Source organism: Ornithodoros turicata, chromosome 5 (genome assembly GCF_037126465.1).
Source record: "Ornithodoros turicata isolate Travis chromosome 5, ASM3712646v1, whole genome shotgun sequence".
Taxonomy (NCBI): Eukaryota; Metazoa; Arthropoda; class Arachnida; order Ixodida; family Argasidae; genus Ornithodoros; species Ornithodoros turicata.
In genome coordinates, this window is record NC_088205.1 from 26,500,839 (window position 1) to 26,512,362 (window position 11,524).

The 11,524-nt window shown below is 44.6% G+C and overlaps 1 protein-coding gene across 6 annotated transcripts in view; it reads left to right on the top strand.

The window, feature by feature from the left end:
- LOC135394250 (ETS homologous factor-like) overlaps nt 1–11,524 on the top strand; it is a 134,356-nt gene that overhangs the window by 117,851 nt on the left and 4,981 nt on the right. For 4 of the 6 annotated variants that reach the window (XM_064624908.1, XM_064624905.1, XM_064624910.1 and 1 more), the window contains 7 exons: nt 4,251–4,326; nt 6,850–7,015; nt 7,909–8,187; nt 8,594–8,701; nt 8,754–8,870; nt 9,598–9,684; nt 10,733–10,928. In XM_064624908.1, the coding sequence (XP_064480978.1) occupies nt 4,251–4,326; nt 6,850–7,015; nt 7,909–8,187; nt 8,594–8,701; nt 8,754–8,870; nt 9,598–9,684; nt 10,733–10,928 (1,029 nt within the window). The remainder of the gene's footprint in view (nt 1–4,250; nt 4,327–6,849; nt 7,016–7,908; nt 8,188–8,593; nt 8,702–8,753; nt 8,871–9,597; nt 9,685–10,732; nt 10,929–11,524) is intronic. The other 2 variants (XM_064624906.1, XM_064624909.1) reach the window with 2 other exon arrangements.

Below are 11,524 nucleotides of genomic sequence, written 5' to 3' on the forward strand. Positions count from 1 at the left end.
GACATTTTGTACGCTTCCATGAATGATTTCTCTTTCGTCTAAATCAAACCAATAAATGCGGGAATTCAAGGCGCCAGCCACATAAAGGTTTATGTCAATATAATTTAGACATATTTAACTGGCTTGATATAGATATAATAATGTAGACCAGATTTAACTGGCTAAAAAGTGTTTCGGGAGGGGCAATTGAGGAAATAATAAAAACGGCCCAGCATATGCGGACAGCACAAGTTAAAAGTGCTTTCTACACATACGTGCTTTGTCTCGCAGTTCTTTTGACGTTTAACACCTTTTCTGACGACGAAACGCCTCACGCCCAGCGTGTACCATGTAAACACTCTCACGTACTTTTAACTGTGACTTGTTACTTTTAACTTGGTTACTTTCAGAATGCTAGGGACGTAATTTCCCGCAGCACTGAATCTGCTGTCAAACTGCGACCTCTGCCGCACGGCCTGTTCAATTCAACGTGTAGCGACGCCTTAAATTCTAGATTAATTCGTGAAGAAGTCGCTACCTGAAGAGGAGTAAATGAATGCCCTTCAAAGAACAAGAAGCGCGACTTTCACCTGTAAAGAGGCGACCGCCAATTACCGCCAACCGCGGACAATGGAAGTGTCATGATCAGAGCGGCAAGTAATTAGCCATTGAGGGACAATTGTGAAGATAGCCTAGCATTGTTTCTCGTTCGGTAATGAAGTGTACGCTCGCATTCATGATAACGAGGAACGATACAAGGACAAGGACACCTCTGTCACTTCAGTGTGTATACGCATCGTATGCATGCAGCTCCAAATACTGGCCGTTTCGACTTGTTGAGTCTGTTGAACGTTCGTGTCTTTTCTTTATTTCTTTTGAAACGTTTGTCCCGTCTCATCCAAGGGGTCTCGTTTTTTGTAAAAACTGAATGACGAAATTTAACTTTGTCCTGGCACTGTACAAACAGAACTCGGTCCACCGCATATTCCACCATCACTGCGGACAATAGTTCATTCAGAACCGCAAGCTCGGGAGGGGGGGAATGCAAAAAATTTGGGGGTGCAGTTACATTGTAACAATAATATACCGGAAAAAAATTTTGGGGGGTGTTGCCAAACATTTGGTGTGTGTGTGTGGGGGGGGGGGGGGTCTGGATAAACCACTGATTGCTAATGATATTGTTCTTTCTTCCGATTTATGGAAAGCGCGAGGCGTACGCCTTTTTGTGAGAATATACGTAACTGTATGTGTGTTTCAAACAGGCGTATGCTTATCTCTGGTCGCGTTATGTGCTCAGGCTCTGCTTTTAAAGTGTATAATAAAAAGAAGAGCATTCCTCCATTTTGCGAATGGCTTTTATGCAAGCACTTTCCTTCGTCCGGCTCCCAAAACTGGATTTCCCATTATTCTCGTACCGTGCGCTAACTTGCCTACTTTACGGAGCTTCGCCGCGTGTCGCTGGAGTTCCAGGCAGCGTTCCGGATAGGCGCGTGCATCACGTGACCACCGTCATGCTGTGTCACGCAACGTCACGCGTGAGCGGTGAGCGCTAATCCGCCCGGCAGAGCGCGCACCACTTGCGGCAAAATGCGATCCTATTTCGGGCACTGCTCGCCCTACTGGAGCAAAAATCGCCCTGTGCGGGCCGCTGACTCTTGCTCGATTTTCTTTTCTTCTCCATTAGTGATTGCGCGCCGTTTCTGAACGAAGAGGAAGAACAAAGTATCTGAACATCGCATGCATTTACGTTCAGTACTGCATACGCCCGCCATCGTGGCACGTCTTGCAAGTAGTTGGAGCTGGTAGCAATTTTCCGAGTTATTGCAATCGTTTAACTATCTTTATTCGTGGATATTTGCATTCCTGAGGTTGGAGATGCATTTCAATGCTTGTGTCAGGGTGTCATCGCGAACGTTCCACACCATCATCTGCATTCATCTTGCAAACAAGTACATGGAGTGCTGTGCTGCCATCTGTCCGCGGCGCGTCTAAAGCGGCGGCGCTGCATGTTTGTTTGTCATGTTTCAATACGATAAAGTACCAAGCAGAACGTATTCCAGAGCAACGTACATATTCTTTATGGAGGCAGAAGCGCTGGTACTTCTCCTCTGACGTAACATTTTGACAGTTGCTTCGCGAGAGACGTCGGGCGACGTATTATGACGTATTTATTTATCCTGAAACATTGACCCATTCAGCACCAATGTACAGCAATTTCGGGTTACATAGGGATGGCTGGCAAGTATCTTCACTGAAGAATTCATATCGCGAAAGGTACACACGTTAAAAAAATAAAATAAAATAAGAACTTCACCATGCCTATATATAGACTCGCATTTTGAGTACATTGTGCTGTTTGGATTGCGTCTCCCAGGTTCTCCCTTATTCAAAGACCATCATGTGGCTGTCATCAGGAACAAACGTCGGCAAAATCTTCAGAAAGGCCTGATTACACAAAATTGGCAAAGTAGTCTCGCTGCACGCAGAAGGTTAGAACCAATCGATTCTCCCTTCAGTCACCCTTCTGTCGGTGTGGTGCGCATCCTAGGGTGCTTAAAAAATCTAGATGATGCCTTTTGGAACAAGAAAGAATCATTCTGCGTGAAAAATAAATAAACAGGAAAAAAAGAAAAGTAAAAAGCACGCTCTGCCATGTGAGCACGACATAAACAGGAAAATTATGGCAAAGAAAGAAGAAAAAATCAAACAAACAGAGAAGCGACGGTGGACTGAGAAAGAGAAGAGGGAAAAAAAAAAAACGGTTCAATGTCCTGCCTAGCCGTTACTATAGAGAAGGAAGCGGCTACGGCTGCTTCGCAGCGCGGCAACCTTCACAAGTCGATGAGGAAGACTTTCAGCTTGTGTACTAGCTTACTCTCACTTTCTTCACGTCAGGAACAGGTAAACAAAGAGATGCAAATGGTTTAGGATGCAAAAATGCGAAGAGAAAACGCGCAGTATGCTGCTGGATTAGGGAATGTCATGGTGGTTGCTGAAAACGGCCAAGAAGAGCTGTGTCATTGTGTCGTCTTTATTGCGTTTTATCTGCACTTAGACCACTTCCACATAAGATTCAGTCATACCAATATCTGAGGTCAGGACGCGGAATAAGGTAACGTTTCCTCGAGTTTGAGGGAAGACACACTGAGACTTGTTTTTGTTTTGCGCCTTCTCTCAAACTCCAGGATATGCTACGAATGTACGAAGATTATACGACGAAAAAAATATCGATAAGGGAATCTCAGTTGTAGAAGAACACAAACTAGGATCAACAAGAAGATATATCATCGTAGTTTTTTTTTTTTTTTTTCACGGTCTTTTCAAAAGAAAAAAAATGCTCACTTGCTGGACAAAGTACGGAGAACTACAATCATTGACAGAATCTTTTGTTTAAATTTCGTTTCTTCGCGTATAATTGCGCGTAAGAGGCTATGTGTCAAGAGTCTTTAGTCACATTGTCGATATACGAAACTTAATTGGGCGTGTGAGGTCGACAGAGTCCGGTATTCCTTTCTCCAGGCGATGTCACGCACCGGTTGTTGTCCGCCGTGCGCCTGCCGCGTCCGGCTGCTTTAATTAGGATCCGACGCTCGCAACAGATATAGGTTACTCGGTTAGTGGCGTCTTTGGGCGCTATCTTTTCCGAACGGCGGTTATCGATGACCCCTTGGAGCACTGTGTGTGTGTGTGTGTGTGTGTGATTCATTACGGACGCCGCTGGGTGGAGCCTCCTCCACGACGCCGAGGGGTCTACCATTTAGGAAGTCTGATTTTTGTAATCTCAAACGCAGAAATCGGGTTTTATTCGGTGAACTGATACGCACGTCTTTAGGATTTAAAAAAAAAAAGTGATCAATGGAGCTTTTACACTGCATGCACCCTGCAGACCAGAACTCCCCCATGTCGCACGCTCCCAAGTCAACTATGGTTCTCTGTTCTCGATTTGTTGAAAGTGCGATACATTGTATAGTCTCAAAGCATACACCAGTAAGGGGTATGTAGATGCATCAACTATAAATTTACGCCCAGTATAAAGCGCGAGTGCGCACAGTAGAAAACAAACGTTTCACATTATTGCGACAACAGTGAGTGACTCATATGGAATGCAGCATTTATTGTGGGATAGTTCCTTCCGGTAGTATCCGCAGGAAGCTGCCACCCGATCACAACGGAAGGAATACCCGGAACGAACGATAAACAGACAATGTGTGTCTCGTTTCCAAGAAACACGAATATATTCAATATATGTGTATTCGACCTTATTTTTGCAGGGTTCAGTCAAGGACGCCCACCACTGGTTACAGAATGATGGTCAACCAGACACCCGATCTCATGACTCCTCACGAGGTAGGTCCCTTCTCAAGACTTGGAATCTGAGCGTCAGTGTCAAAATAAGAGCGGTACCATGGTGTGCGCGACTCTCCCCTCTAGCGTAGTATGTGGGTTTAGTTTACCCGTTTTTATATCTGAGCGGAGGACATGCCGGCATTAATATACACACATACATACAAAAAAATGATAAATCTCTGTTGCCTTTGCCTCCTCGACTGGGAAGCGGTAATAAAAATCGGGTATCCCCACTGTCTGCCCCAAAAGAGGGGAATACTAAGCTCCGACCCTGGCCAAAAGCATGATGGTATACCTGATTACCGGCAAGCATTGTTTATTCCTAGTTGGTCCTCTGGGTGTGTGGCACTGGGCCAAAAAAGGCGATAATCCAATGTCTCAAGAAGCTCCCCATAGTGAGACAAAACACAGAATGAGAGGGCGAATGCAGTGGATTTCCCCGCTCTCCCCCCCCCCCCCCAGTGGCCAATACAGGGGGCGATTATCCCTCCCCCAAATTAGTTTAGACATTGGGTTTCCCCAATGGCCCTCAGTTATCAGTTCACTTACCCATATAAACATTGTATCGCCTCTTGTCTTCGTATCTGTTCATGTCTATTCCGCTGCCCATCAACACGTCCGACCGGGGAGCGCAAATGATCATTACCGTTTTCAGTCTCGAAGACGGCAGTGCATGTGCTGGGGCACAAATGCGTGTCTGCCACGCAGCGGCGTAGCCAGACCTCCAAGGAGGGGGGGCTCGATACGAAAATCCGCCCACTTTCACCCCCCCCCCCCCGCTATTCCTGGGTCCGCCAACACAGACATTTTATTGCCAGCTGGCTATTGCACACACCGCAAGATAAGGGATGCAAATCGAGTGATTTGAACGTTCACAATGTGATTACATGCAGGCTGTTATGACCAATGAGGCCTTGTCACCAGATTGGAAGTATTTTCATACACTCACACTTTGAAAGCCATTCAAGAGTGTAGACAGACGCAGGATCGTCGCTCTGGTACCCCCTCCCATATATTATTTTCTCCTCGGATATGCACGATTTGCGTGGATCGGCACGTGGCAGGTAGGGGGTGCTCGAGCCCCCCCCCCCCCCCCCACACACACGTAGCTACGCCACTGCTGCCACGTGCATATAAAACATAACAGCTTTAATGGAGCGTAGAGACGAAGGGTGACTATAGGATGACAATCGTCGCGTGGTCGTTTGCTGTCGTCCGAGCGCACGCGGCGTGAAACGCTGGTATAGCCCAAAAATAGCCAAGACTTGCGTTTGCTGACCAAGAGCGAGGGAGGCCCCGCCTCCCGGATGCGGGCCAATAGGAGGACGCGGAAAGCAGGCACTTCCCAAGCCTCTGCTCTCGCCTAACAGATGGCGCAACGTTATTGTCATTTCATGTGTCGCAAGGCTTCTACCATGGCGCACCTATCTAACCATCTAACCAACGGCTTCGCCGTCCGTCACCATGGGAACGAGGCCAAGCAGAATTCGTGCGTACGCCGGTTAACGGTAACAGTACAAAACAACGGTAACCCTGCGTCATCTCTTAGGCGAGAGCAGAGGCTTGGGAAGTGCCTACCCTCCGCGTCCTCTTATTGGCCCGCATCCAGGAGGCGGAGCCTCCCTCGCTCTTGGTCAGCAAACGCAAGGATAGTCGGTGGGGGCTAGAGTGGTATTTTTACTATTTTTTTTTCAACAATTTCTTTGTGATACTGTGCTTTGTTTTTGTTGGATCTGCGGTTATCCTCGGAGAACTTCGTATTTCTGTAAAAAAAAGTTAATTTCACTCTGCAATTTTCAAAGTTCGATTGAAGAAAATAAATTTTGCTCAATTAAAAAATTAAAAGTTGTGCAAAGCCTTCCTAAATGGCGGCATAACATTCCAGATGGTAACTGCCGAAAGTCCCACAATCCTCCGGCGAGTACAGCACCAGGTAGAATTTATCACCTTAGGTGAAACACCCTGTATACCTACAAATAGCAATTAAGAGTCACATTTGAGAATCTCCCACCCGATCTTCTCAGTTTTGTTGGAACAGAGGGTCAATTAACCCTACAACAAACACACAATTTGAAAATGTAAGGCATACAAGACATAGTCTGTAGTGGCGATCATTACACTGGATCTCAGCGTAGGACCCTTGGTGAGCATGTTCATAACAACACAAAATAGTTGCCTTGTACACCTGCCAAAATGCCCGGGTGCACACTCTGACTGTTTCTGTACTTGTTGTTGTGCTATATCACGCCCAATCCAGAAAGCTTTCTATTAGACAAAAGATACCAATTGTAAGAAGTGGGTTAGCAATCATGGGTGAACAGCGTGGCAGGGATACCTTTGACTGCCTAAGGTATTGTAATAAATGAAACCATTGCGAACCACATTAAATTTCACTGTCCCAGTAAAACGTGGTCAATTCACCGATATTCAAAGAACGAAAAAAGGGAGCCAAGTTATGTTACACAGCGAACGTTGAACGAAAACACCAAACCTGGCACTTATGTCCGTTTTTGTCTTTTGCAGTCGCCCTACAATGCAGATGAGCATTTTATGTACGAGCCGACAGATGACGACAAGAATGCCTACTGCAACCTGCAGCCCATTGGGCTGGACAACACAAGTCATGTGACACAGTCCTTATCACACTCCATTGACCTAATGCCTTCAACACGGCCCATCCCCTTTGAAGGTAAGCTGTTTCGGTTAACTTTTTTCAATCCAAGTTTTGAAGGTGACCACAGACCAGCTCAGTTTGTAACACCCTGTTCAACATTACTGTGGTACAGCAAATTTTTTGAAAAATTGCCAGCGAAATAATTTTTGCGGGTACACGTAAACGATCGTACCACCTAAACGTCGCATCATGCACAAGACACAAAAGGAGGACTTACTCAAACAAACAATATTTATTCATTGTTTCTTTATATTCTTTCAAACAGCAGTGTCGATTCAGAAATTAAGCCAAAATTCTACTGGTGAGCAGCATGGACACGAAGCTGAGGAGTTTTATTTATGGTTACGGAGGAGTTCTCGAGAAAGATGGAAACATGTACAGTAATTGAAGATGCCAAATGTTGAAGGCATGGAGTACCTTACACGCAGAAAACCATGAAAAATGTCATACACACACATAAGTACTACGTCATCTGCCTAAGTTCAAGTAAACAGTTGTTTGTAGTTTTTGTTTAGATCCAAACTTCTTCCCTCAAGATTATCACTTGGCTTTCCCACCGCATCGTATGAAGGTAGTCTGCATTCGACATCCACAAATAATTCAGAACTACACTCAGTCTCTCACTTATCAAGACCGGGGTAAATATTTGAGGTGATGTAGCAAATGTTGTGAGCACAGCATTTGTTCATTTACTACACATGGCGAGTTATGCTGCAATTATTCACAGAGTTGCATTACGAAAAAGCTTGAGAACCGAGTAATATGCATTCTGATTCGGTCATGGCTGTGCAAGATCATCCTATCAAATGTAATTTGTGATAAGTTTACAGCCTGTAATGACAGCACACTTTCGTCCAAGGCACACAATTAGCTATGAGTTAATCCGCTCACCGTGTTGTTCTTCACAGGTGACACATTCCCCAGTGATGTCCTCGACCTGGAGGCAGACAGGTGGCAGAGTATTCCCATTCAACATTGGCAACCCTGTGATGTGCTCAACTGGCTCGTATCCTGGTCTGGCCAGAACCTCATAGAACTTGTTGACGAGGAGATCAACATCGCTGCGTTCAGCAACATGAGTGGAGAGCAGCTTTGTCGTCTCAGCCTAGACGAATTCCGTGCCATTGCACCTCCGTACGGTCACAGACTATATGAAGAAGTGCAGCGTCATTTAGGTGGACGACCCAGTGAGTGGATGTCTCACTTCTTACAGATCATAATTTTTGTGAATTGTATTATCTGTCTTACCCTTGTGTATTTTGGCTGATATTGCACTATGTGACATATAGAAGCACTTTAAAAATGGTCCAAATTCCAGGGCTGTCCATGTTTACTCACACTAAAATTCACACTGGAAGCTACAATGGTTAAAAACAATCTAAAACTGATGTTTCACAACCTATATGGGTTCCACCCTCAGATGGAACCCGTATGGAACCCATATAGGATCCGAAAGGTCGGTTTTAGATTGGTTTTAACCTGTTGTAGCTGCAGTGTGCACTTTAGTGTGAATAAATTAAAGCACTTTAAATGCCGCACTAGGGCCTAAAATAGACGAGCATTCTTTTGATAGTGATCCATTTGTCTCCACAGATACAACTGCTCTATCAGAGTCCTACTATGATCCAGAGAAATATGGGTCCTTTCAGCGTTTCTTTGACCCGCTCGAAATCCAGAACAGCAGTCCAGGATCCGAAAACGGTATGCAAAGTTGAAGATAACGAGTTACAATGCACAACAACTGACCTTTCAGTAATGTTTCCAGAATCAGACAGTGGAAGTACCAGCAGTAGTTTGAGTACAGTCAATGAAAGAACAGAAAACCTCTTTGCCTATATGCCTCAAGATACAAGAATACTGTCTAAGCAAAGTAAGTCAGCTTTCTGCATTCTGTGACACACCCAATATCAACTAACCAACAATGCCATCTCTTCATCTTCACCTAACCACATTACACCTCCTGGTAGGATTTCTGGTAAGGCTTACAATGGACATCATGGTATTCCACACTGACATTACACAAAGACATGAAAAGTCTTGTGGAAATCCCGTAAGAACCTGTAGCTGTGTAGGTGTCAGACACCAAATAGTAGAAATGCTAGACATCAAATAGTTAAATTTACTCAAATATTATTTAAAATTGGCCCCTTTACATAATTTTTCATTGGCCCTGTCTATACATCCTAGAACAAGTGTGTGGGCTGCCACAAAAAGTATACCAGGGAAGTTGTTGCTCTCGCGAGTGGAAATTTTTTTATTGGGTCATGAATGGTTAGGTTGCATTTGATCTCTTACACATCCCCTTCTGCAAAGAGAACTGATTTTATAAGCTTATTGATTCTGCACTTCAGCTATTCCATAGTGCCCACATTATAAAGAAGAATGATGCTGAATAACGTCCGCTGCCACTAAAAAGTGTATCCCCGTAATAACAGTAGATTTATACAAATCAGCATCACATCCTTGAAAATGAATACCCAGTACAAGATAGTAAAAATAACACTATAACAGCCAGGCTCAGTCTAGCTAAGTGAGACGCCAAGGGCATAAAGGTAGCATAGCGATGGACTGATAACAAGGTTTTCTTTCCCACACAGTGCCACCTCCCATGCCTATGATGGGCAAAAAGAAGGGCAGGCGAGGCAGACCGCCCATGAAAGAGGCCAAAGTACGCAGCAGAGCAGGTAAGGAAAAAAGAGAATCGCTTAGCCGTACTGCCAAACACATACATGTCCGAGTAAGCCTACCAGTCCCTACCACCATCCTCTCACCTCTGTCATCTTCACTCTTCTCCTACTAACACTCATTCATGATATGAGACACCTGTTTCCTGCAGTGTACCATGCTGTTAAAAAAGTGTGTGTAAAAGGAATCACACTTACCATATTCACTCGCATAATTCACAAGTTTTTTTATCCCAAAATGTAGCAGCATAGAGGAGGTGCGTTAATTACAAGTGGAAAAAATGTAATCGCAACATTCAAGGTGCACTCAGGTACCGTTATATCCTGAAGCATTGGAACCTACATTTCCAGAACAACGTGTGCTAAGTATGGGGAAAAATCAAGAACAGGCTTGGCAATTAACTTGGGCAACATTCTGTTGCCTAAGTTCGGTGTGTTAACTACACATTTATTATGTGAGTTTGTGCGTTAATTATGTATTGATCATGTGGGGTATTAATTATGCGAGTGAATACCGCAATCCTAACCATTAATGCCGACAATCTCTTCTCTGTGATAACAGGTGCATCTATGCTGCATGAGTAGGGCCCTGCTTTTTCGGGGTTTATGTATAATCTGGAGGTAAAAATCGGGTTTTATTTCAGGAGCCATAAAGCAGGGTAAAATGGGGCAATGTCGGGTGGAAAAGCAGATCTTTAGGTGGAAAAAAAAAGAAGGCGCTTCTCGCCACTTAGATGAACACGAGATATAAAACAGCCATGCTCAGTGTGCAGTACTTAAGATGCTGCAGTGCCCGTATTGGTGGCTGAATTGACACTTTGCCAAATTAGTTTTCGACCTTTACCCAAAGTGATGCAGGTGCAAATCGGAGGGGAGGGGGGGGGGGGGGGGGGCAGTGAAAACGGATTTTACCCTAACATTACAAGTCCTTATGTATGAGATAGGATGTCATTCCTCGTGTTGATATCAAAATGTGAACCTCTAGGCACTTGCTAAGCATGACGAGTGTGTAAACCTCAGTTTAACCTCCTTGCATTTCTCAAAATAGGCAAAGGAATGGGCAAGCTGTGGGAGTTCATTCGTGACTTGTTGCTCAACCCGACCACCAACCCTAGCCTCATCCGATGGGAGCGGAGAGAGGATGGCATCTTCAAATTTGTGCAATCCGACAAGGTGGCCAAGATGTGGGGAGATCGGAAACAGAACCCACGCATGACCTACGAGAAGCTCAGCCGGGCGATGAGGTAAGCGCTACATTTCACGTTTCATGTGTTCATTTTTGAACTAACACCTAGGGAGATGGAAACTGCATTTTCATATACAGCACTAAGCATGATGCAATACCACACGTGATATGAGTACATTCAAGTGAACGTAAGCTGCTGCAACATACTTGCTTATTAAGACATCAGGTTTTTCCTAAAAATGATACAATAAGCTTCCACTAATTTTGCCATAGGGGTACGACAAAATTAGGACAAAGAATTGAATTAAAGAAATGCTGGAAATCTGCACAGCTCAAAGTCACTATTAGCTGCCAAAGTAGACCACAATCGCCTATTGCCGTCTACGTATGAATTGCGTGGTGAAAGGTACTACGTATTCATGGGGTGTCGGCATGTACTTTAGAGAAAAAGCTACTGCTAGACAAGAAAGACACGAAAGAGAAAAGCCTTCTCACCCAGGCTTGCAAGGTGCAAGCATGCTTGACTGCGCCTGTGCAAATTATTATACGTGCAAATAGCTATGTGGATGGTAACTTTCAGATATGGTCTCTGCTCATTGTTTATTCACGGGAACCCCCGGACTATCTTTTGCTCTTTTTTTACGGCAATGCACA